The sequence below is a fragment of the Psammomys obesus genome, unplaced genomic scaffold, assembly GCF_907164565.1.
Source record: "Psammomys obesus unplaced genomic scaffold, mPsaObe1.curated_primary_1811, whole genome shotgun sequence".
Lineage (NCBI taxonomy): Eukaryota > Metazoa > Chordata > Mammalia > Rodentia > Muridae > Psammomys > Psammomys obesus.
In genome coordinates this window covers 19,849,561-19,876,812 of record NW_026585580.1, presented here as the reverse complement: position 1 = coordinate 19,876,812, position 27,252 = coordinate 19,849,561, and the positions used below count along the sequence as shown (strand labels likewise).

At 43.0% G+C, this 27,252-nt stretch overlaps 1 protein-coding gene across 1 annotated transcript in view; it reads left to right on the top strand.

Moving 5' to 3' along the window:
• Positions 1 to 10,687: 10,687 nt before the first annotated feature.
• Fhl2 (four and a half LIM domains 2) overlaps positions 10,688 to 27,252 on the top strand; it is a 42,253-nt gene continuing 25,688 nt past the window's right edge. The window contains exons 1-2 of the mRNA XM_055607774.1: positions 10,688 to 10,913; positions 22,941 to 23,109. Coding sequence (XP_055463749.1) covers positions 22,954 to 23,109 — 156 coding nt within the window. The 5' untranslated portion in view covers positions 10,688 to 10,913; positions 22,941 to 22,953. The remainder of the gene's footprint in view (positions 10,914 to 22,940; positions 23,110 to 27,252) is intronic.

Genomic DNA, 27,252 nt, shown 5'->3' with positions numbered 1-27,252 from the left:
TCTCAAATTCTCACATTATCTCATGTTATTCATTCCAAAGATGAGGCCTTTGGGTGCATCAGAAATGAAGGACTCTAATTAAAATTAAGAATAAGATTCACTAGGCTGTGCTTGGAAAGGGTTAATGAGACAGAAACAGAAAGGGTTAATGAGACAAATCTGTACCCCACAGATTATCATCTTAAAAATTGTCTCCAGGGGGCTGGAGGGATGGCTCAGAGGCTAAGAGCACTGGCTGTTCTTCCAAAACTCCTGAGTTCAATTCCCAGCACCCACACAATGCCTCACAACCACCTATAGTGAAATGTGGTGCCCTTTGCTGGTGTGCAGACAGAACACTGCCTACATGTAAATAAATAAATAAATAATAAACGAACAAACAAATAAACTTTCTGAAAGTCTCCCAATGGGACAGCACTGATATTAAGACTTCTTCTAAAGTTATAACTTGTTTTTTTTAACTAATTCAGAAATAACACAAGAAATGTACAATAATACCCTAATTTTGTTTACATTTTAGGATAGAGCGAGTATCAGTCTGACTTCATTTAGGATCAGTTTTTAAGCTGATATTAGAGTAAATGGTTGCAGGTGTCTCAGGGAGAGAGCACTCTGTGTGGCTTACTTGCATTCCTTGGGTGTTTGCTCATGTTATTGTTTCCCTTCCCCTTTAAGTTTTATGGCAATTCAGTACACAGCCATAGGTTTAGGGCCAAAATGTTGGAGATTCAGCAAATGATGAAATCGATCTGAAGCTCTCCGGCATCTTAGATGGGTCCCATGGCTTCTCATGTGAGGTGCTCTTACTATGTGGTGTGTAGCTTCCTAAAAAAACTAGCGTGTTTCTATCGTATGGCTCTCCTTCATGCCAGTGACCACAGCTTTGGTTGCCCTTGACTGGCATTTGGCATTGATCTAAAAGGATCAAGCTCCTCACTGCTCCTTACCTTACATCTGGCAGCGTGTTCCCCACCTATGTGGACCCTCTACTGCCAGCACAACAGAACACAAGCTGATACAAGAAGACATGCATACCACATACTTCCTTCTGGAGCCTGAGCCAAGAACCCTTCTGGCCTGAGAAACACAAGCCAGTGTTGGTTTTGGACGCCACCACCAACTAGCAACACAATGTGTGACCTGTTTTCTCAGAGATTAGCAACCAAAATGACTTCAAATGGTTTCACTCTAATAAACCTGCTGGCAGATAGCTTGTCAAAGAGCAGAGCAAGTCCTGTTGAGGGTCTGATACCTAAGAGGTGTTGATGAAAACAGGTACTCTATTAAAATAGTCCCACATGCAGGCTAACCCTCTCCTTCAGCATGAAGAGTAGCCACAGACCCACTAGATGCAGAGAAAATGTTTCACTTTGCTTATATGAGTGCCTGTGTCGCAGAACACAGTCTCTGCAGACGCTGTGAAAGGAGGAAGGCAAATAAGGCTACTAGAAGGTGGAGGAGTTGCCAATGAAGTCACACTGGGCTTAGCCTTCTGAGCTTCCCTTCCAGCTGGCCAGCTTCCCAGCCCTTCCCTGATTTCATTTCAGATATAAAACTACCCTCTCACCTTTCATCTAATTCTGGTTCCTATCCAGGTTACCAAGTTCCCTGTGTCCCAGCCCTGGACTCAGGGTCTTGCAGTCTTCAAAATCACAGACCTTGCTTCCAGCTCCACCTGAGTGCAAATGGTAACAGGGATGAAACCCTATGATTCCTGATCTCTGTAACATCTCTTCATTCTAGTAATGGGTTGTAGACCTGTCTAGGAACCAGATATGTGCAGACTTGTTCTCCTGGCAGAGGCACTATGTAGGCTCAGCCCCCAGCCATGGCTTTGATATCTGCTGCCATGGAACAATGCTCCCCATGCTTCTCCATCTAGTTCACACAGACACCTTAGGGACCCCAGAAAATTAAAACACTGGCCTTGAGGCAGCCTCGTGGTAAGTGTATGCCCATTTCCTTGCCTCTTTGTTAGACAGAGAACCTAGAAAGGCCCTGAGACAGGAGTAGCATAGCATTCAAGCCCTATTGTTTTGGTCCTGTGGGGAGACAGTACGTCAAAGCAGGGACAATATACTGGTACAAACTGATCACTTCCTGGCTGAGAAGAGAGAGATAGGTGCAGAAAGAGCTAGATTCCCCCAGTCTCAGTTAGGGATAACCCCTCAATGACCTGGAGACATCCCAATATGCCCCACCTCCTAAAGGTTCTACCATCTTCCAACAGCAGATGGTAAGGAACTTTTTCTGAGCTGGAAAGCAATCCCAATGCTGAAATCAAAGTTGGATTATTGGGCTTGGAAACCCTCATGACTGCCTGTGGGTGCAGAGGGCTATGGTCAAGGGAGGCGCAAACTTTCTGGTCCTGTCTGTATTTGCCAGTGTTTTCTATTCACAACTTGAGTCTTTCAGTCCAAGTGAATTTCCCATAAGACAAGTAGGGTGAAGAGAGGTCCGAGGGCTTCTGTTTGTCGTACCTCTGCCCACAGACTATCAGAAACACAGTCTAGGGGCTGAGAAAGCTTCTCTATGGCAGAGCTATTGTCCTAGGACCGTATACCTACCTGTACTGTAACCCATTTTACATGCTTGTGCTGTTGGAAAGATGAGAACCTCAATGAAATTGTGATGGGAAGCAAGATTTCTTGCTTTATTTTATATGTTCTCATTTGCATAGACATAATTTTAAAAAAGTAATTGATAGATAATTAATGTTATCTAGATAATAATGTTATCTATCTAGATGGTTAATACTTATTAATAATAATTAATAGATAAATAATTAAATAACCTTGCAGAAAGTAAATGCATGAATTTAGATTTGGTTCCTAGAAATGAAGAGAGGGTTCATTTGTAGACTGGGGACATCCTGGAAGGCCCTGTGAGCAAACTTTTCTGAGCTTGGGTACAGCATGGGCAGGCAGTGCTGAGAGGGCAGGCAGCAGCCCTGCTCTAGAAGAGCAGGTAGACTCAAGGTAGGGAAGAATTGCTCCCAACCTCAGGTATGCTGCCACCTCCTGCAAGGTTAGGCTTCTAATTAGCTTGGAGTCAAATTGTTTGCAGGTAGATCTCAGAGCAAAGCCCAAATCATTATAATGCCTGAATGGGAATCAGCCCCGATGACCTTGGACTCAGGACAGCTTTTGCATGGCAGCCTTATACTGATTCAGGCATGCTTAGGAAGCCTGAGTTCAATTCAGCAAATAATGGCCAAGCTGCAAAATAATGTGAACACAGAAATGGCTGAATCCTTCCTGGGAGGGGCTCACGTTCTTTCTTTATGCTGACAGGAGCAAAAGAAAGTGAATGTGGAATGATCAGACATAACGCACGCACAGGTATTCCACAGAGCTTCTGTGGTGCAGTAACCATGTGTAGTATTTTGGCAGGGTAAGGGGTGGGGTTCTAGGTAATAAAGGGAAAGGGACAGAGTAAAGACAGACATTCCAAGAGGTTTGCCCTGGTAACTTGGGTTGCAGATCAGAGAAAGAGAGAAAAATTTTTTAAGAGAGGGAATTTGAGAGAGTTTAAGAGAGAGGGAATTTAGCTTGTTCAAGGTCCTAATCAACAATACAATACTGACACAGAAAAAAGAAAAATTCCTTGTGCCGAAAGAACTGTTCCCTCACTGGTTAGAGGCAGATCAGGATGACATGGAGGCGAAGAATAAACAGGGAGGGGTCTTAAAGTCCCTCTTCTTGCTTAGGATTGTATTACAGTCTCTGATTCCCTGGCCTGGTAACTTGCCAAGCATGTTCTTAGTAAAATCTCTTAAGTAAGCTCTTCTGCAAAATCCTGACCTACTAGAGAATCACAGCAACACAAGAAAGTGATTCAACAGGGTGGGAGAGTTCATCCCAAGACTGTCTCGAGGATATATGCAAAATGTAGAATTTTAAATTGTGAAAAGGATGGCAAAGGGCAGGGGAGAAAAAGAGTCCCATTTGAGTTGGACAGCTTGCTGGCTTTTTCAGATGTCTGACAGCCATTTGCACTGGAGTAGCTTGGAGCTGCCGCACGAGGCAGATCACCGACCACTCCTGTTGTATAGTAATTGCCCAGCATCTTCCCTCTGCAGAAGATTCCCAAAGTATCTGTACAGTTAGTATAACCTAAAATTTACTTGTTTATAATTTTCTGGCAAATATTACTACCAGAAGATATTGAACATCATACATTTTAGAATACATATTCCTGGTATTCCAACAGTCAACCACCCAGTGAGGTAATGTAAAAAGAAACTTGGTTTTCCAGAAAGCTCTGCCATGACTCCCAGACCCAACTTTAAAGCATCTTCCAAACTAGGTTGAAGATTGTCGTCAGTTTTCTTACTGGGAGAACTTAAAACATATGCAGCTAACTTGCTCCTGGTGCAGAATTACCCACACGGGAGGGGCATCATAGAAATGTTTCAATCAAAACCTAACCATAAAATAGACTGAAGAAAAGATAAATATACTATGAAAAAATCTTTTCATAAAGCAAAAAGAGTGGTACTGTTCCCTTTGTTTCACAGATGATATAAAGAGAAAGCAGAAGGACTTAGCCAAGTCACACACACCTCTGCTGCTCTACTTGGATCTTCTATATTCCCCCAAAGGCCATGTGTTAGAACCTTGGTCCCCAGGACTAGATTGTAGCTGAGTAGAAACTGTTTGCTCAGCATATACAAAACCTGAGATGGATCTCTGTAACTTAAAACAAAACAAACAAACAATAAAAACTAAACCTTGGTTCCAAGAGGAGCACTGAGGAAGTCCTTGAAGGAGATCAGGAGATCCCAGACCCTGACTCATTTGCTCCTTGGCCCTGAGTCAAATGGTTTCATTACACCATGCTGACATAGAGCCTCAGTACAGGCCCATGAAATGGAGCTAATCAAGAACACTCGAAACTATGACAAACTAATTTTCTCTCTAGTGACAGAAGGCTACCACTCCCCCATAGCTTCTGGTCCTGAGTTTAGTCCTTTCCCTTCTCTAACCAGGCTGGCCTAAAGCCCTTCTGGATAGATCATTCAGATTGTCTGCCAATGAGAAGCAGAGAGAAAGATCTCAAAGTTCCAAGTCTGACTTGTAAAACTACTCTGCCCAGGGAAACAGTTTTAGTGTGACTTAAGTAAACATCCCAGGAACAGGAATTGTCCCCTTTCAGGGATGTAAGGATGAAGGGTCAGAGGTCACATGTGCAAGTGTTTCAAGGTGTCTTGACCAGGGCAAGAGAGAGTAAAACAGAAAGTTGAGTAACTCTCTCCAGGAAAGATCTGAGAGCAAAAAACAAGAGGTCTCAAACATGTAGTCCATGTGTCGAGCTTTGTTTCTCTTTAAAATTTCGAATGAAAGGCAAGAGCACATGTTTTCAGGGTCTGCACCAGGGAAGCTCTCCTGAGTAAGAGGCCAACATTCGCTGACAGGGCTGATCTGTGATGCCAGCAATTTTTTTTTCTTCCCCTTGGTGATTCAGCCAACCAGAGTGTTTCTCCTTGTCCTGTCAAAGCCACAGTGGAAACTTGCATCCAGCGTTCCAAGCAAGCTTTAACCACCCATGGAAAACTCAGAATCATAGAGTCATTTGTGGGTTTGGCTGGGAGTCAGACGTGTTTTGAGGCTTCAAACACTGACTATTTGATCATTAAATAAGTTTGTGAAAAGAGAGAGAGAGCAAAGAAATGGGATATGGAAACTGCATCCCAGAGAGCCAACCATCTTTCTCCTAAGCAGAGAGGGGACAAAGGAGAAGTGTTGGCTTCTGGTGGCTGCTGAGCTTCTCTTGGGAGTTGCAGGCAAATGAAGGAGGTATGGGTTCTAGGTGTAGGAGATGGGAGCACTAACAAAATCAAGCTCCTCCCTTTTGTGGGAGGAAACCTTGGGAGTTCTTGTTTGCCTAAGTTCTGAGGAGATGGGTGTTCTGTCAACTGTTTCGATTTCCTGCTGAGCAAGGCCATAGCTCTTTTTAGAAAAGCAAGTAGAACCTGCTCAGCTACCACACCAGGGCCTGGTTCTGTGTCATCTGGATGCATGCAGACACCTGCCTCCCATCCTCAGGTGGAGAGGGCATGGTTTTTGATTACTCCTGGTGATTTTCCTGCCTTTCTGATCCTAGCTAGACACTTACTCACCTTTCAACCATATGAGGCAATTGGAAGATGAGCTCTGAATCAAGGCTGAGTCATTCAGGCAGCTTCCGGCCATGGTGGATTTGGAATTTGGGATGTCGATGTGGGAGAAACCTCTCTTCGATGGGGCAAACATGCTCTCAGAGTTTTCCAGTGCTGGTGGCCAGTCAGTGAAACTCAGAGTGAGGTCTGTCTTCCCAGTATTGACACCCTCCTGGTCCCTATGGAGTGACTTCCACCAAAGAACGGTGACCCAAGTCCACTCCTCACAAATGGCCTGTGCCAGCCTCTCTCGCTAGCTGGCTTGCCACCAAGAGGTAGTACTCACCTGCCTTAGAGCTCTATCTTCATGCTGGTTCAGGCTGATCCAATGTCAACATTTGGTCCACAGACCGAACCTTTTGATTTTGTGAACTTTCTGTCTGTGTTTCCTCCCATGACAGGATGTGATAGTTGGAGTTGGATTTTAGAGTTCCAAGCAGTGCTCTGTTTAGTCTGCCTCTGCTCTCCTTCTCCTCTTCCAGAAATTGAGAGGGGGCAAAAATATCCTACCCAGGCAATTGGAATTCTAAGGAGTTGTTTCCCTCAGAGCCCTTCAGGATCACCTGGAGAGTTGCTTCTCTAAGGACTCGCACTCTCACATGGTTCCAGTGCATCCTGGGACATGCAACTAGGAGCTCATTCCCTCCAGCCACACCAGCTGCGTGGCCCCAGGACCTGAGAGTGTTGAGTGGTGACAGAGTTACAGGCCCCACTGTAATAGACAAAAGGATTCAATGCCTTGTCACTTGCCGTGTTGTGGCTTAGTTCTGCGTAGGGAATTAGACCAACTCCCAATTTCTTTTTCTTTGATGAACTAGGCTGTTATCTAGAGCAGAGTTATCCAGAAGAGAATCTTCCATTTTTAAAACATGAACTTAATCTCCTCCATGGTGAGAATGAAGCATATTTCCTTCTTATTCATGGATCCACCACCCCTTTACTCTTAAATAAGAGCTAATGTTTACTGGAGACCTACTGTGTGCTAAACACCATATTGTTTGGTTTTGAGTGGTTTGCATGCAAGACTGCTAAAGAATAAAGACCTCCACAATAATTCTTTAAAATAGATATTGCTTAGGTCATGTTATAAACAAGTTGAGAGCTAGGAAGTCTCAAGGCTGACCTGAGGTCACAACTCTCATCATAGGTTGGGCACTTGGTACAGGCCTGAATTCAGGGCTCTATACTTCCATAGCAGAATTTATACTTTCCAGAACATTTCCTCCAATGTGATATAAAACCATCAATTCAAAAATGGTTTAAAATTAATTTTAAAAAGAGGTTGTTACAAGCTATCTTTCGGGCTGGAGAGATGGCTCAGAGGTCAAGAGCACTGCCTGCTCTTTCAGAGGTCCTGAGTTCAATTCCCAGCAACCACATGGTGCCTGACAACCATCCAGACCCGGTGCCCTCTTCTGGCACACATGTACGTGCAGACAGAACATTGTATGCATAATAAATAAATAAATATGTAAAAAGCAAAGCTATCTTTCAGCGATTGTCTTGTAAATCTTATTTTTAAATATTTTTTGAGTTGTTAATACAAGCAGATGATATTATACCTAGAAATTGTTTAACTTTCTATTTCTGGAAAACCTCCCCGACTGTGTAATTTTATCTCAGTGATTAATTTCTTATTCTTCTTAAATGAACACATGCTACTTTCAGTTTTAAAACATTTAAACTTTTTAATGAATAACAAATTTGGGTTTCTTGAATGTCACAGGAAACAAATAAAAATATACGCAATCAAAAATAGTCTCCTTTCCCTCTTGCTTCCCAACCCCCAACCTTCCAGGCCCAGTCACATACAAGAATGTAGTGTTTCTCCTCTTTGTTCACAAAGGCAAATTGGTTACAACTCACGACATGTTCTTATTTATATATTTTTTGGTTGTTTTATCTTGGAAACTATGCCAAATCAGTAAATAGACTTACCACATTTTTAACAGCTACATTCATAAATAACTTGAAAATGTACCATGCTGTGTTTAACAAGTCCCTTGTTGGTGGACACTTGATCGAGTTCAGTATTTTGCTGTTACAAACAATTCTGCAGTGACTGCTCCTGTGTGCATATCATTTTGTAAAAGTACATACAAGATAGGTTCCTGTAAGGGAAAACCTATAAATTGCCAACAGTATGTGCATTTTTAATTTAAGGACATTTTTCATTTTGAGGTTTTTTTTCAAACGTTGCAAAGGGAGAAGAGAGGTGTGATGAATTTTCACCATTCGCTATTGAGCTTCAGTTACTATCAAATTCATGGATGAGCCTGTTTTACATATACATTTTGGCTACATCTACTTCCTCTGCCTCAAGTTATCTCACATCAACTCTGACATGTTACTTCATTGGTAAATACTCTGGGAAAGGATCTTTAAAATAAGAACATTTTAAAAAGGAAAAATGTATATGTAATCTCATACAAAATAAACTAACTTATTAATATCATCAAATATCCTGTCAATGCCAAAATTTCCTAGATTGGTTCATAAAATTTTCTTCTTTTAATAGTTTGTTTTGTGATCAAAATCCAAACGTAAATTGTGGTTAGTTTTTGTTTTTTGTTTGTTTTTGGTCCACTGACTTCTTCCTCAAGCTCTCTTTTCTTGGCATTCTTGTAGAAATGATTGTCTGTTTTGACAGACTGAATTTTCCTGACCACATGACCATTGTGGTATTTAATAGCTCTCTAATGTCAGAAGAATACAAAATTAAATCAGAGAACTTTTAATTAAGAAAGCAACATAACAGAATAGCTGTAGCAGTTAGAAGACAATTTACATAACTAATAATGTCAATCAGAATAAAGCCAAATGCAAAACTCACAGAATTTAAACAAATGAAACAAAAGAAAACGGGAAAAGGTTACATGCAGTATTCGTGTTTCATTATTCTTTGAACCTGTGTTTTAAAACTGAGGCTTAAGACCCACTGTGTCCTAGACCATTTTGCAATTTGTGGCTTTTACATAGAGAAAATAAATTTTAGTAGCCTCAGAGTGATGAATGTGTCTGTGTACACTTTGAATCTAAGCCACAGTGTATCTTGACCATCAAGGGGAATCCTAATTGAATTGGAACTAATTCACTTGGAAGACAGGGACAGGAGTGGGATGGATTTCCTGTGTCCAATTCCAGCTTGCCCATTCTCCTCTGAGGAAAGTGTTAGCCCCAGGGAGTCTCCTGAGTGAGTGACAGGAGTTGAGGATTTCTGAACTTGGAAGATACTTGCATTGCCTTGATGGCTCATAGACACCAGTGCAAATCTCAGCTGGTGTAAAAACCATTCCCCTCATTTAGAGCAAATGTCCTTATCACTTGTTTGAGATAACTAACTTTACCAAAAGGATCCTTGGAGAGGCCAGATATAGCTAATGCTGAGTAGGCGACAGTTAACCGAATGCTTTTGCCTCTCAATTTCTGAGCTTCCACCATGGAGATCCTTGGTGGCTTCAGTCAGGAAGTATCAATCAGAAGAAAGCCATCACACTGCTCTTCCTGCCTTCTCTGGAAAATGTTCTGCCTTGAGCTCCCCTTGAATGATAAAAATAACATGCCTATCCACACAACTTCCCTGTCGATCTGACCGGATGTAGAATCGCCTAGGAGCAATGAGTCTTTGAGAGACTTAACTGAGGAGCAAAGACTGTCCGCACAGGTGAACAGCACTCTCAAGAGCTGGGGTCTCGGGCTGGATGGAGTGTAGTCTCTCCCTGCTTCCTGGCTGAGAAGTCATGTGACCAGCCACTTCACATCCTTTGTCCCTCCACACCCGTCTTCCACCGTACACCCACAGCCTCTTCAAAAGCAGATGCTGCCTGTCCTAGGCAGCCTGTGCCTCCCAACTCCACGCTGAAGAGTGAGTGTCTCCTGCCCTCACTAAGGGCCAGCTTTGTGCAGAGGACCTTGGCTTTGAAAGTGAAGGACATATGAAGACATGCACTTTCTTTCCACCAGGAGGGAGCCACTGACTGTCCAAAGGCTTTCAGCCCTGAGTGTTGGGTATAGGACCTTCTCTTAGTGAGCTCCCTAGTGGAACACACTCATCAACCACTCTTTTGGTCATTGGTTCTTTTCATTCCACGATGGAGAGGTGTGGGCAAGGTAAGGCCCAGAACACTTTCCCCGAGCACATATCCTTCCTCCCCCAAATCTGCAAATGACCCATCTGTGCTTGCATCAAACTGAGACGAGGCCCGGACCTCACAACGCAGAGGAGGGTCCTGGTGAGAGTACTAGACCCATGTCATTCTTCCCTCTTCGCTGCACAGCAACCAGCCCCTGGAGCTGGGGTCAGGGCGCAGCGTGGCTTGAACGTGCGCGGAACACCAGGAAGCGAGAAAGAAGGTCAAGTCAAACAAAGGGTCTGTGGCAGCTGCAGCGGGGAAACAGGCGACTGGTGGCGACCGAGGGGCGCTCGCCACGGCGCCCTGCTCCCCTGGCCGGCGCGCCCGCCTGCCGCCCGGCGCGTGTGTCCTTATATGGTCAAATGACTCGGCGGGGGTTCTCGGGGGCGGGAGCTCGGGGCTCCGCGGAGCCGCCGCCGCCTTCGCTCCACAGTCCGCCGGGTCCCCTAGACCCCGGCCCCACCGTGCGTGAGCACTCCTGCCGGCGCCCAGGCCACGGCCGGGCCGGGCACACGGGGATCGCCACCTAGGACGCGTGGAGAGACACCAGTGGCCAGCGCAAGCGACTGCGGGGCGGAGAGACTCAGAGCCCGGAGCGCAGCGGTGCAGACCGCATCAGGGTAGGGACCCGAAACGGAAAGGACGGATCTGGAAGAGAGGAGAGCCCTGTTTTTCGGAGGACACCCGGAATGGGGACCCGAAAGGACAGATACGGGAGAGAGGAGAGCGTAGCTGGGCAGGGGACGGCCAGGGTAGGGACTGGAAATGAAGGGAAAGGGGGCGAGAGGTGGAGACGATGGGCCGGAAATGTGGGGGAAAGAGGCAGCCTTGAAGGGAGACCCCAGGACCTGCGAGTTGATCTACAGGGAGACGCCCCCAGGAAGAGCGGATGAGGGGCAGAGAGGATCACAATCGTGAGTGCTGGAGGACCTGAGCATAGGAGAGCCGAATTTGGAAATGGTGGGGAAGGGACCATCCAGAAGGAGGGCTGCAGCCCTACAGGGGTGGGTCATCCTCAGGAGCTCCCCTTCTACAGGCGAGCTCCCGGGAATGAAGCGAACTGGTCCCTGAACTCTGTGGAAGGGAGGTAGCACGCGCGGATGGCCAGGCATTTCCCTTGAGGAAGAAGTGGGAGTTTGCCTTTGACCACACATCTTGTCCCATCCACAGATTAAAACCTAAGCCATGGAGGGAGTGTGGGGTTGGGGAGGGAATGAGGGAGCAGGATACAGCTGGGACACAGAGTTAACAAAATGTAACTAAAAAGAAAAATAAAATAAAAAAAAAAAAAAGAGATATAACTGACAAAAAAAAAAAAAAAAAAAAAACCTGAGCCATGGAGGTAAACAAGCAAACTTGTAAATGAAAAGAATTCTAACGGATAGAATTCAGACTTGTGATGTCTTGTAACTCACAGAAACTCTTCAATGCTGTTTCTGGTTTAAAATGAAGAATGAGCCATATTTGTTCGATAGTCTTTAGCGGTATCTCTGGAACTCCACGAAACAGGCATTTTATGAAATACGTAGCTATCTTTGGTAAAGCCAACTTGTGGCATGCGCTTTCTTACACGTTTTGGGACATAATGAACGACAATTTAAGCTTATAGTCATGGGATTGTCTTCAAAGCACTACTCTAAATGTGTCCGGTGTTGTGGTGCTAATTTGCTTATGTGTATATTTTGTTGCAATGTATTCGAGAAAGGATGCTTGTGGGTGTTGGGTGTGTGTGGGTTGTTTGTTGCTGCTGTTGTTGTTTGAGATTAAGCTTCATTCTGTAGCCAGAAAAGACTGGAATTCACTGTGGCGTCTCAGGTGACCTCAGACTGGTTCCTATCTTCCTTCCTCAGCCACCAAAGTGTTGCAGTCTCAGGAGTGACCTACCACAACCTGCAGCTATGGTGATCTAGAACCTCTACGCCAACAGCTCCCCCCCCCAAAAACAACAACAACAACAATTCACACTAACATTTAGAGTCTATGAATGTCCAACCCAGTAGCTAAAGGTCAATGAAACTAAGTTTCAAAACGCTTTATTTTTTTCTCACTCTTTTTCAGATTCACCTCTGGCCTAGTTTTTCACAGAACAGTGTGTGTAGCGTTGGAGGCCCCTGTTCTGTCTTCTTTTTGTTCTGCCTCCTTGCAGCCCAGCCTCACAGACACAGCTTGGATGGGTGTAGAAGTCATAGCTGGCAGATGGGCCTGGACCAAAACCAACCTGCCATTTGCATTTCTCAGCCCATATGACCTTACCTAAATAACAAAATCTTTTGGTACCTCCGTTTCCTCCCAGAGAATCATCGAAATAAATTTGTTACCCAAAGTTTCCCAGCCCATAGATGGTGGCCCCAAGAGCTACCACCAGAGAGCTTGACATCTGAGTTCTGACCTCTATATTGGGATCCATTGAATGAATATTTTGCTGAGGCCCTATTTTGTTGTGACCTAAGATTGTTAAACCTCTTCAATACTGAGTGATATCTCAGCTGCACAGAAATACCCAGCAGTATGTAGAAAAACAAAACAAACAAACAAAAATAACTCAGAATGCTAACAAGCCTGGATTCTATCCCTGTTCTGCACCTAGCATCTGACACACCATGTCTAAGTCAATGTTCTATTGCTGTGAAGAGGCACCACTGACCAAAGCAACTTTTAATTGATGGCTTGCTTAAAGGTTCTGGGACTTAGCCCATTATTATCATGGCAAGGAACATGGTGACAACACAGGCAGACAGGGATCTTGAGAAGTAGCTGCAAGTTCTACATCCTGATCCACAGCAGGGAGAGAGACAGACAAAGAAAGAGAGAAAGCACGCGCGCATGCGCGCGCACGCATCTAGCCTGACTTGGGCTTTAGAAGCCTCAAAGCCCACTCCTAGAGACACACTTCCTCCAACAAGACCACACCTCCTAATCCTTCTAATCCTTTCAACGAGTTCACTCCCTGGTGACTAAGTGTCAGGGCCTGTGACCTGTGAGCCTATGAGCCTGTGGGCATCCTTCTGATCCAAACCACCACACACCAGCTGCCCCATCTGTAAGCAGCTGTGATTTGGATATGATTTTTTTTTCCCAAGACTTGTATGTTGGAAGTTTGGTTTTCCTTGTGTAAATGTTGGGAAGTAGGGCCTTTAAAAAGTGGAGTCTAGGGGCTAGATAGAGGGTTATGATTTGTGTATGTTTTCTCTCCAAGACTTGTTTGTTGGAAGCTTGGTTATCCTTGGGTAAATGTTGGGAAGTATGAGCTTTAAAAAGTGGAGTCTAGGGAATAGAGAGATGCTGTGATTTGTATATGTTTTTTCTCCAAGACTCATGTGTTGGAAGTTTGGTTATCCTTGTGTAAATGTCGGGAAGTGGGGCCTTTAAAAAGTGGAGTGCAGGGACTAGAGAGATGGTTCAGCAGTTAAGGTTGCTTTCAAAGGGTCTGAGTTTGGTTCACAAGTTATAATTCCCTGCAACTTCTGCTTCAAGGGATCCTACATCTTCTGGATTCTGTGGGCCCCTGCACACATACACACACACAAGAGATAAAAATGAAAAATCTTAAGAAAGGAGCCCTAGTCAACAGAAGGCCCATCCTTGGAAGGGACTGTGGTAGCCATCTCTCTCAGTCTCTGCTTCCTTTGGTGATGTGATCTCTCTCTCTCCCTCTTCTTCTGTGAGGTCCTCACCAGAGCAGAGATGATGTCCTTAAACAACCAGGACTATGAATTGAAACTCAGCTGAACACAAAGCTGCAGAGTTTAGGGTGTTGGAAAGTGTTCTTGGCTCCTGCAAATGCAACTTGTACAACCAGACTGTTAGTCAAGGAGGATATAGATTTGTTCTTGATGCAACCTTTGGAGCCAGTTAGTTGAGTGAGTAAGTGGATGGAAGTATGCTAGCCTCTATTCATGGAGTCCTGATGTGGAGCACTGAGGCAGAACCACAAAAGAGAAGGGCTACCATGAAAAGGAGGAGAGCAGTTTTTCTTGGAGTGGGAGAGACTAAAGGAAAAGGCCAGTGGATGTCTGCTTAAGGAGGCTGGGGTAGGATATGGAGACCGGGCAGATGAAGATCAACCTGCCAGTGATTTGTACCTTGGAGAAAGAAGGAGTCTGTTGAGAGAGAACAATTGGCTTTCTTCTGTAGGTGTGGAAGCTGACAGCATCAGTCAGTTGTTCACACCCTAGAAAGAAGGGTAGAGCTGTCTGGTGTAATCTGCCTCCATTTGTAAGACTCATGAACCTGAAGCAGCCTGTCCTTCTTGGCTTCACTAGGTTGTCTTGTGAAGACTGAACTGCCGTGTTTTGAGAATAACAGTTGTGATAGGCTCTTAAAGATGGCTTGGAGATAGAATCAGACTGGGCTCCTTTAGAGAGTGCCTTTAATCTAACATGGTACGAGGACTTCTTGGTTACTCAGTATGTTCTTGTGGTTGTAGTAAAAACTGAAGCACACAGGAAAAAAAGATGTGAGGCCATCCTCGTAGTCGTGGGCTCTAGATGAGAAGCTTGACATTTATTGGCCTTCACTACTGAATAATCCAGGGATCATTCAGAAAATCACTTTACCTTTTTTTTTTTTGAACACAAAAATGTATCTTAAAATCTTCAAAGACAAGGCCGGTTTTGTTTTCATTTTCAGTTTTTAGAAGTTACTAGCATATATAGCACGATACCTCACCTTGGCCTTTGCCTTTTGAGGCACTATCCAATGAGGGCTTGTTAAGTGAATCATTAAGCATATGCCTTATAATCTAAAATATTTGCAGTTCAAGCCTACAGAGGTTCATCTCAAGTGGGTTCTAGGTAGGTTGTTCTAATTTTAGACACAGCACCATCATTTGAACTGGTACCCATACCTCTCACCAGAGCCTTAAACTAAGTCAGCTTGCTTAGACTTCTGTTGCTATCTAGGGGAAAACAAATGAAACCGTTCAGATGTTCTCTGACCTGGTGCCTCTGGGCTTGGGTGGAGTATCATTGATTACAAACACAACACCCACCAGGGAATTTTGCTGATCTCTGCAATCCATGTCTGGATCTGTACATTTTTCTCATGGCCTGGGAGTGTCTCTTCACTGGCTTTTTGCTTCTTGACCTAGTCAAGCTGTATCCAGAGCTGAATTCAGAATCCAAACACAGTAAGAAAGCTCTCCCTCCTGTGGAAGCACCAAATTATCTGGAAGGAGGGATGAAAACAGTGTTAAAGAGAAAAAAGTAAAGATCTGGGTCCATTATTTTAGAGATTTAAATGGCATCAGATGCCAAATCACAATTACTTTTGGGGAGATTGTACATATAAAACCCCCTACCTTTTCACTCTTGACCGTTGCCCACATTTCTACAAGATTTTTTTAGCTTGTTTATTCTATTGTTTTATGTTCAGGAGCATTTTACCCACACGTGTGTTTGTGCATGCATGTATGCCTGGTGTCCAAGAAGGTCAGAAGACGGCATCAAATCTCCTGGGTCTGGATTTACAGAGGGTTGTGAGATTCTGTGTGGGTGCTGGGAGTCAAGCCTGAATCCTTTGCAAGAGCAGTAAGTGCTCTTAACAACTGAGCCAACTCTCCAGCACTCTAAGATTTTTTAAAAATTCATTTGCCCATGTATTTATTTCTTCTACATTTATTTACAAAGGCTGTGTATATTTCCTGCTAGAGAGGTCTCCATGACATACTATGCTTTCTGCCCAGTACTGTGGTCGATGGATACAGGCTGTCATACTGTAGCTCATGAATGCACTGTGTTTTCACACTGTATTTCTACAAAGAGCCCACAGCCAACTGACCAACTTCTTATTTCTTATTAGTCAATTGTGCTCAGTTACTTCTTAACATTATTTTTTTTCTCTCTAAATCTGTGGTAACTTTTACAGGTCAGCATAAGAGCCAGGTCTGGTGGTACAAGCCTGAAATCCTAGCTCTCTAGAGTCACAAGCATGAGGAATGTATGTTTAAGGCTGCACAGCAAGACCCTGTTATTTATTCATTCATTCAATGAATGAAGGAATATCAGCTGTGTCCCAAACTGGCTAATTGTGGGTGCTTCTACTTGTGCTGTGGGAAGGTCTTGGGAAGGGTCATGGCTTTCTCTTTAGATATGGCTACATGGGAGGAGTCACAAGCAGTAAGGTTTATAAATATGAAACATGGTTTCATCCATGTTTCATCCATTAGGATATGAATGGGCCCTTAGAGGTTTTGTTAAAATAAACAGGTTAAAGAAGCCTTGAGACTGGTACTCATTGTGGACACTTTCCCAACACTATCTGTGTGTGGTGGTCCACCTTATTTTACAAGGTTGAACCAAGAACTCAAAGGCCTTGGCAAGTGGCCAAAAAAAGTTTTCTATCCTGCTAGCCCCTGCCCTGGGTTCTTGAGAAACCCTTCTCATTTAAGCAGAAAAGCAAGAGAAGAGCTCCCTGTCTCTCCTGTCTCTCACCCTTCCTTTTTTCCATCACACCTCTCTCTACTTTTCTTTCTCCCTGTTTTTCATGTTTCTCTTCTTCCTTTGTAGCCCTAACACTTTCCTGTCTGAAAATTCATTAACAGAACTATATTTGTAAGCCTGTTGACTTGTGCAGGCTTCTGTCATTTTTAAAAGTAGTTGAGCCCTAGACGTCCCCAGTGCTGACCCCTGAGCTTCTCCCACGCAGGTAACTGAGTCTGACCTCCAGTCTGAGCCCTAAAATCCAGCTTCTTCAAATACCCTGATTGCTCACAGCAGGAGGGGAATGACATCAGAGAATGATTTAATCCTAGGAAGGTTGAGAACTCTGGTACCCTATAATTTAAATTTGATTCAGTGAAATAAGTCAGCAGTCACACCTCACATTCAGGTATCTCCCTGCATGCCCTTACTTAATCCCTTCAGCATTCCTATGAAACAGGTAATAGGCAGGAACCTGGTGAGAGAGTTCAAAAATTGCTAGTGGATTGTACACAGTGGAGTGAGAAACTCCCCATCTTAATCACTGTTCTAGTGCTGTGAAAAAATATGGCTACCGAAGCAACTCTTAAAAAAAAAAAGAAGTATTTAATTGAGGGCTTGCTTATAGTTTCAGAGGCTTGGTCAGTTATCACCACGGCAGTAAGTATGTGGCATGCATGCAGACATGACCCTGGAGACTTAGCTGAGAGTTCTATACCCTGATCCACAGGCAGACAGACAGAAAGAGGCTGAGCCTGGCATGGACTTTTGAAAACTCCCCCCAAGTGACACACTTCCTCCAACAAGGAGGCCACACTTCCTAATCCTTTCAAAGAGTTCTACCCCCCTAGTGACTAAGCATTCAAATATATGAATGTATGAGGTCTATTCTTATTCAAATCACCACACTCACCTACTTGTATTTCTGGAGAGACATTCAGAACTGAAATGTAAAGAGCAGGTATGTGGATCTGAGGTAGAGCCTTTACCCATCATGTGCAAGTCCCTGGATTTTTGAATCTTACCACTGGGTTGGAGTAGAGGGGGCAAAGACCAAACAACCAAAACTAGACTCTGACAGCATGATATTATCCTTAGGAGGTATTGAACTTGTTTTGTCCTCCCCATTTTACCTGAAAAAGTCACTTCCAGGCAGTAAACATCCTCTACTCAGTGATGTGCAGATTTGGGGATGCCCTGTAAGCCCACTGCCTACAGGGATACCCAAGTCAGTGAACTCGGTACACAACTCCTCAACTTGACCCTTGCCCATGTTTTCGACTGAACTTCCCTCTCCCCACCCTGTCTGCTTATCTTCCATTTTTCTGATGTGCCTTTGTCCAGACTTCTTTTTTATTCTGTGCTGTGGCCTTCCGTGCCCTTGCCTGCAGCATGACCTGACCACAGAGGGCAAGCTCCTCTGTGCTCCTGGAGGTTGCTCTTGGTAAAGTCTGAGGCGGAGCTTTGGAAGTTGACACAAGAGCTTTCCTCTACCTCACCAGTTCCTCTCTCATCTTTGTTTATCCAATCCTTTGTCTGACATCCAATACATATTCCAGCTTATTCAACCATTTTTTAGTGAATGAAGGAGCAACTAGGTAGGTGTTTTGTAGGATTTAAAACGCAAATTTGTAGGGAATCTCTAATATAACACTATGAATGTATTTCCTCATTAAGCATGGCATAGGTACCTCATTAGCAAGTGGCTTAAGATAAGTGTGTAATTTTTAATCATGAAGCTTTTCAAAAAGAGTATTCTAGAGCTGCGGATGTATCTCAGGGTAAGCAAGTGCATCTATGTCAAACCCTAGTTTAATGCTTGGCCTTCAACAGAAGAATGAAAAGGATGAATGGTTTTCAAAGCCTCTTGTGACAGTGAGGCAAGTTCCTCTAAGCTATTACATTACCTTGGAAACTGTTGATTCTGACTCTAGGAGACATCACAAGACACTGCATGTTTTCTCTCAGGAATGGGACCTAGATTTAAATCTATGCATTACACACACACACACACACACACACGAACATAAGGAGACTATTTGAGGGGAGTAAAGGGACTAGTGAAAAAAAGGCCAAGGAAAAATGATGAATGCCAAATATGAGCAAAGTATAATGATATACATATATGGAAATGCCATAAATAAGCCAATTATTAGATCAAAGACCTTAGTGTAAGACCAGAAACTGTTGAAGAAAATACCTTAAGATACAGGTACAGGTAAATATTTTCTGAAGAAAGCTCTAGTTACTCAGAAAATAGAACCTCATGAAGCTGAAAAGCTTCTGTACAGCAAAGAAAACAGTCAGTCAAACAAAGAGCCTACAGAAGGGGATAAAAATTTTAACCAGCCATACATCTATCTGAAGATTAATACCTAGAATATACAAAGAACTTAAAAATATAAACAATGAGAAATCAAACAATCCAATCAGTAAGAAAACTAGTAAAATGAACAGTTAGTTCTTAAAAGATGAAACACAAAGATCCAATAAGCATGAAAAACATTCAGCCTCACTACAGAGAAATACAAATCAAACTCCATTGAGATTCCATCTTATTCCAGTCACAATGGCAGTCTCACTAAAAAAACAGTGAACAGAAAATGCCAGTGACCATGTAGACAAAAGGGAACCCTTATGTATTCCTGGTATGAATGTAAACAGGCCCAACTACTATGCAAATCAGCATGAAGGGTCCTCAGAAAACTAAAAATTGATCTACCATATGGCCTAGCTATACCACCCACAGGACTCCAACTATTCATATCATATTGCACATCGATACATATACCTGTATACTATTTTATTTAACATGGCTCCATGTACACAGCGAATTTATATACTAAAAGCCAAAAAGGAAAATACAAAAATAAATAAACAACAGATGGTGATACCTGGGAGGAGGAGACCCTGGATTCAGTTCTTAACGCCACCACTCCTGAAATTCAAGAAGTTATTTAGCACCTCCATACTCCTTACTAAATGACGCCCTTGGGCTCATTTGTGTGTGAACATTTGATCCCCAGCTACTGATGGTGCTGTTTGGGAAGGTTACAAAACCTTTGGAAGATGGAGTCTTGCTAAAAGAAGTGGGTCACTGAAGGCAGAGATTAAAGTGTTATAAGCTGGTCCCTCTCTCTCTGTCTCTCTGTCTCTGTCTCCATCTCTCTCTGTCTCTGTTTCTCTCTCTGTGTGGCTCTGCTTCTCTCTGTGTCTCTGTCTCTCTGTTTCTGTCTTTTTCTCTCTGTGTTTCTCTCTGTGTGTCTGTTTCTCTCTGTGTCCCTGTTTCTGTCTCTCTCTATCTCTCTGTGTTTCTGTCTGTCTCTCTCCTTCCTAACAGCAAGTGCAATATAAGCAGGCAGCTTCCCCCTCCAGTTCCACCTAGCATGCGTCTTAAGAATCATAAGTCAAAACAAACCCTCCCTATGAATGTTGCTTTTTGTCCCAGTAAAGAAAAAAAATAACCATTAAACTCCTGATTAACTGACTTACATTGGCTAGATTCTAGTTTACATAGCATGGTCATAAGAAAGAACACATAAAAACACTTCTAAAATAACAATGGTCTCAAAACCCCAAATTCTGGGGTTTTCTTTCTTTTTTGCTTCCATTCTTTACCTTTTCCAACTAGGGAAGAGCCAACTTGTTGGCGGTTATCTGAGATGAATACAAAGATGCCGATGGCTGTACATGTCTCTTGTAAGTTCTGAAAAGCCCTGGAACACATCTATAGTACATAAAATAGAGCCTCACATCTCAAGAATCATAAGCAATAAGCATAGGTAAAAACGTATATTTTATTTTGAAAAATAATCCAAATTAATCATCACAAAAAAGACTTCTAGTTACTGTTGTGGTAACATGTATTTTTCTTTTGTTAAGTTTTATTCACAAGAGTAATTACTAAATCACTGAAATAAATGACACATTATGTAAATAATTTTAAAAAACTAAAAGTGAAATATATTATTTTATATGTTTATAAAAATTAATTTTAAGAGAGGACTTCACTAATGTGTGTATCACTATGTTCCCAACTAATGATAATAGTTCCCAATTTGCTTGTTTTATGCCTTACATGGTTGGTTGAGGCAGAAAAAAGGAGTGACCTCTTAAAAAATGCAAAGGACAGACAGAATGAATTCAACCATCATGAGAAAAGAGTCCAGGGAATGGGGCCAAATTCATAATCCCTGTTAGACCTCCAGAGCGGAATGCAGTGGCTGCATCATTCTTGCTAGGGACTTGGGGTCAATGATGGTGACGTTTGGCAGGAGGTGGCCTTGTACTTTAAACAGGTGTACAAGGCCTGCTGATTCTTAGAGGTTAGACCCTTAGATTTTGGGGGTTTTCTTTGTTTTCTCTTCATACTCAACTTATGGTATCAGAGGAAGTGGAAAAAACATCATGCATCAAGACCAGAGAAAGAAGCAGGTGTCCCTCCCTGGTGTCAGATGCAGGCATGGTGTTTATGCAGACAGCTGCATAGCTTGCAAGAGAACCTCCGTTTTGCAGAAAGGCTGGTGCATATCCAGTCCTGGAACCACTTAAGAGGGGAGTTTACTTTCTCAGTGAGGTGGCTCTTGGCAGAGCCTATGAGACTTCTTTTTTTCCATCATCATTTCTGAAGTATGAGGTTTTCATTCATAAAATGAGGTAGTTATTCAAGATGATTTGGGGAGTTCTTTCCAGCTTTTGAAATCCCCTGGTTCACAGTTCACGCTCCACTGTCTTTCTGTTTGTGGTGCTCACTGACTGCTACATGGCAACAGTTAAAGGCTGACTCCCCGGGGATGAAATAAGTAAAGACTCACAGGAAAGTATGGAATTATCTGCCAGTAGAGCTGCTACAGACCCAGATAGCCTAAGCCAAAAGACTATATGTCCTGTTTCAGAACAATAATTCAAATGCTCAAGAGCCTCATCTTGAGTGATATCACAGGAATGTCCAGACAGTGTTTTCTTTAACTCCAGGAAGAATCTTGCCACATGTGTCCAGCTGCATGTTTTGTGCTCTTGGAAGCAAATTATTCTATAAACACAGACATGAACCAATAAGAAAAGCTTACAGTAACTGCACCCTTGTGTATACAAGGTATCAGATTAAAAACTGCTATCAAATTTACTGTAATCATAAACCAGACAGCAATATTTTATCCACATCAGAGAACCAATTTCTGGGAGTTCACCCTTGAATGGCTTTAAATGACTGAAAATTGAGTTGAGTCTGCTTAAGTTTGGAATATTGCTTAGTCACACAGCTAGCTGGTGTGCCTGTTAATTATTGAGAAAACTTTGTTTGCACTTTTAACATATTAGTTATTGCCAATTAAGGAAAATCTTCTGGGAAAAAAATGAAGTCTAAAATGTTAATGGGCCAGAAGCCTTTGTGTGCCCCATTGTCATCAGAGTGGACTTTCTGTATCCACAATAGTCCTGAGATGATTTTGAGGGTTCATGGTTGAAGGTGAGGAAGTGAAAATCAGTCATTTCCTTTCTTTCACCCCACAGAACATCCCTTTCTCTCCACACTGCATACTCACCCTGGAAAAATGTAATGTGTCTGGCATGGAGACACATTCTTGTTGCCCCTTTGCAAAGCTTGAGGTGTCTCCTGGAAAGTCTTTAAATGTAGTCACTGCATTCCCAACCTTGTGCTAATCCCTGTTCTTGGAATCAAGCCTTTCTCTTTATTCTACTCTCTGGGTACCTGGACAGCTGAAGGATAATGACTCCCTAAAAGAAGTTGGCAGTTTCTCACGTACATTGTACTTCCCAAGACAGGTTCAGGCTAAGGTCAATACTCTCCCGGACTCTGACTACAGATTTTCCTGTCAGAGGCTGTTCCCTTGTGCCACCATGCTTTTTTCCTATTCAGATTCATGAATCACAAAGCAGAGTCCATGGAAAGTCTTTTTATAGAGGTAGACATATTGTTTCTGTGCCTGCCTTTCTATTTTGAGAGTTGAGAGGTGTGGCAGGATAACGCATTGGAATCCTACACATACCTAGGGTACAGTGAAGGCTCTGCCACTTTTTCTGGAATCCGACATTCTGATCCAGTCAGTAATTGCTGCTTTAATGGCTGGAGTACATTCAAACACAAACAGCTAAAATGGCTAAAAAGGGTTTCACTGAAAACTGTGAACACTGAAAGTCTGCCTCCATATGCATGGCATGTGGAGTGTCCCTGAGTCTGAGTGTGGGTTTTCTCTTCTTCTTTCACAGGCAAAGTGTCAACATGACTGAACGCTTTGACTGCCACCGCTGCAGTGAGTCTTTGTATGGCAAGAAGTACATTCTGAAGGAGGAGAACCCGCACTGCGTGGCCTGCTTTGAGGAGCTCTATGCCAACACATGTGAGGAGTGTGGCACACCCATTGGCTGCGACTGCAAGGTAGCTTCCTGCTAGCTCTTAACAACTTCCCTCGGCCTTCCAAAGAGCCAGCTATTTCTCTGTATCCTGGTCCTTATCTTCCAGTAGGCTCCGTCTTGAAAGCCCCTTTGATGGCCTTGATCTCTTACACAGCTGCTCTCCACGATCTAGTCTCTGCCCACCCCATAAGTGCCTTGACAGACTGTATGCTTGGTGTTCTAAGTCCATTCTCTGGTTACTGGGCCCTTATCTACCCCACCCTTCCGGGCAATGGTAGAACAGTCTCAAGGCAGCATTCTCCTGCCGCTGCTGTTTGCCTCTTGGTGACTAATAGGGAACAGGTGCTGCTTAGTAAATATTTGATGAATGAATGTATATATGCATGATCTAGTCAGCCCCTAGATAAATGTACCCAGAAAAGCAGGAGAGTCCTTGGGATATCTTGGGCCCTTTTCCCTTTGGATAGAATGATTGGGTTTGCATTTGGTTTATACAATGAAGGAATCAGCAGCTTCCCACAGTTGGCTCATCATGGTTGACAGAAACCTCTAACTGAGCAGTGACAAAAGGTCACACATACCTGTCACACAAGGGAGCGACTGTCTTAGTTAGCTTTCCTTCAATGTGAGAGCATATCCAATTTCTAAGAAAAAGTTTACTTTGGCTCACAATTTGAGACTTTTCAATTCTTGTCTGATTAGCATTGTCACCTTTGGGGCGCACACCATGGCAAAAGCATATGACAGAGAATGCCTCTCCTCTTCTGGTAGTAAAGAAAGCAACTGAGATAGGAAAGGGCTAAAGCCCCAATATTAGCCTCAAGGGTACATTCCAGGGACACCCCCCCATGCTCCAGTTCCTGAAGGTTCCACAACATCTTAGCAGCACCAAGCTTGACACCAAGGTTTTAGCACCCTTGGGGGAACATCTCAGACACCAACTATAGTGGGACTCTATGCAAGATTCTTGATATCTTTACCTGCAAAAGCACTCCTAGAACACACTTAAAAAGCACTTCAAGTGATTGTTACCCCCACAGCCACAGAACTGATTTAAAAATGGGGCTATTTGGGCATCCCTAGGGAACTCCTAGGGACTTATGGACTTAATTCCTAAGGGCTTATGGACTCAAAGGAAGCTTATGTTATTGTACTTGTTCTGTCTAATCTCTGCTATCAGTATTTTGCATTCCTCTGGGATTTTTTCTATTCTCTTTCAAGTCTATAAAAGTCAGTACATAACTTCTGACTGTCTTAGGCTCTGTGTGCAGCAGGAACATTCTAGCGTGTCCAGTGCATTCCCCTTACTCATTTCTTTGTTGTCCGCCTTCTAGAAGACAGTAACCAAATCAGTGTGCCAATAATTTCTGTTTCTAGGTATCTAAGTATTGAGGAAAGATTTCTGTCTGGTGTAGAGAGATGTTTGGCTGGGCAAAAATAAAGGTTGTGGATCTGGGTCACTCAAAACCAGGCTGCAACTTGGTAGCTTTACCTTCAGAGCAGGACTGCTGTATGGAGTGTTAGAGGAAACTCAAAAGCTCTGTCAGACAAATTTAAAATGCTCACAAGTTTGGCCACCATGAGCAAACAGCTGACCTGACCCATCTCAAATTGCATTTCCTCTTTTCTCCAGTTTGTGCTGGTATATGTTATGTTCCAGTTGGTAAGTGTTCTTACTTTCTGTGTTAGCTTCTCATTATGGTAGCATAGATCAGTAGCTTGTAAAGAGAAAAGAATTATTTAGGCTCCTAGCTTCAGAGGATTCCCTCCATTGGATGGACACACACTTTTATTGAGGTCTGTACCAACTGATCAAGGTAGGTGCACACGGAAAAACAAATCCGCTTGGTCTGTGACCTGAGAAGCAAAGCTAGAAAGAGACTGGAGCCAAGATCCCACACCCCCCTTTTAAAGTGCACCCTGGATCACCTAAGGGCCTCTCTACCTTCTCCAGGTTCCGCTGTCTCTCCATAGCTCCATATTGGGAACTAAACTACGTAGGAAAATGCAACTTATTTTATAGGCCAGCCACAAGAGCTCAGCTGCCAGACAGTCTCATTTCTTCCTGTTTAGGCGTTTCATGAGCAATATGAAATTCAAGCAGTTACTTGACCTCTCTGTATTCTTGTCCACGTCTGTAAAATGGAAAATTGTGTGTTTGCTGAGAGAGGTTACTCTGATAAGTGTTCTCACACAAAGTCTTCACACTGACTGGCAGCTATGATATTGCAAGGCCATGCCTCTGTTTTCTCTTCAATTCATCCTTCATTCCTTATGTAACACTTTCTGTAACACGTGCCTCCTAGAACCCTCAACTCTCTATCCATTTTCATAATGCAAGTATCAGTAAAAATGCCCACATGGAAAACAAACTCCTAGATAGAGACAAGTATTTTATCAAACTTTTGTCTGGGTATGAAATAGCTAAGTTGTAAGAGGTCTACATAGTGTTCCGAAGAAGAACTACAGTTTAAAGGAAAAAATGTGCATATCTGGAACTAGTCATCCCTGACCAAGGACTGAAATAAAAAGAAGATACAAGTCACTTATCATTTCTCCAGAATGATTTAATGGAAAGATCCCAAAAGCCAGTCTTCCTTCCAGAGGCATGTTTTGGACAAATAAATAAGAGTCTCTGTGAGGAACCAAAGTCAACAAGACTCCTGAAGGGTCAGAAGCTAGTGTGCTGAACTTTTCAACCCACATCAGCAACTTGAGCTCAGTGGGTATTGGTCCTGCCCTGTGATTTTCCTCATTTGGGAACAACGAGATGTTGGGTTAAAGTGAGACCTTTACAGTGGAGGATTTACACAGTTTGCTGTGATTTTCGTAACTGTCAAATGTAGTTGTATGGTTGATTTTGTGGAGGAAGAAGTTACCCCTCTCCTGCCAAAAAAAAAAAAAAAAAAAAAAAAAAAAGTTTCTGTTTCTTTAGGAAGTAAAGCCAAGAACTGCAGCAGGAGGGTGGGTGCCTAGCTGAGCCGGTGGCCACTCATGCATGTTAAAGTGGTCCAGCCACCACAGACTGCTCTCAACTCTCTGGAAGACACATTTGTTTGTAAAATTTTAAGATCTCAGGCCTGTGGGAATTTTGAGGTACTAACTAAATCTTAAATGAGATAGATGAGTCTTGAGAACCTGTCCTTGTAGCTACTGTACATAGATTTATTTGATTGTTCTTGGGCAGCCACCTAGCTATCCTCCTCTTCTGCATTCAGTCACTCCTCAGGAATGAGTGATTCCAGAGGCAAGATCGTTGGCTCTGACAGCCAGTGCAGCAGCTGAGAAGTCAAAACAAAAGTAACCATGTCACCCTCCACCACTACATCCTTAATATTTTGTTTTGGACACCTGTAAATATTAGAAGAAGAAAAACAAAACAAAACAACTGTGTACTGTTTTGGTCAGCCTGAGTTTTGATACTCAGAAAGTCAAGAAAAATACGCTGCTCATAGAAAACTATGCACTTGAAAAATTAATGACTTTAACAATAGGGCTTCAGACTGAATATTCCATGTCTCTGCAAGCAAAGTCCTGATGCAGAGCAGTCTGTCATACACCAGTGTACCCTGAGGGGGTGCTCTGAAGAGAGCAGTAATAGAATGAAATGTGCCTGTAGAGGACAGTTAGCAGCCAAGATTAAACCTAACACTTAGCACCTGCTGTGTAATTACTTGGCCTTGGCAGTTGGAAATTACTCTGTTGTTTAATCTAAATCCATCTAGGGCCCTCTCATGGATAAAGGACTTTTTCATCTTTTGTAGAAGCCATGAGAGTTGGGATTAGAAAGTAGTAAAGATAGACTTGGAAGGTTCCTAACCAACAAGCTGTGCTCTCTGCCTACCTGCATGCAGAGAGTGCTACTCCATTCTTCCTCTCATGGCCTTTTGCCAACTTGATGCTTATTCTTGGGGATGATTTTCAAGCTTTTTCTTAAATTTTAAAAATATGAGCTCTTGTGCTGGGTGTGGTGGCTCATGTCTTTAATCCCAATACTCCAGAGGCAAAGGCATGTGGAATTTCCATGAGATCAAAGCCATTCCAGTTTAAATAGAAGGTCCTAGGCCAGCCAAGGTTACCTAGTGAGACCTGGTCTACAAATTAGAATGATTTTTTTCTCTTTCTTTCTTTCTTTCTTTCTTTCTTTCTTTCTTTCTTTCTTTCT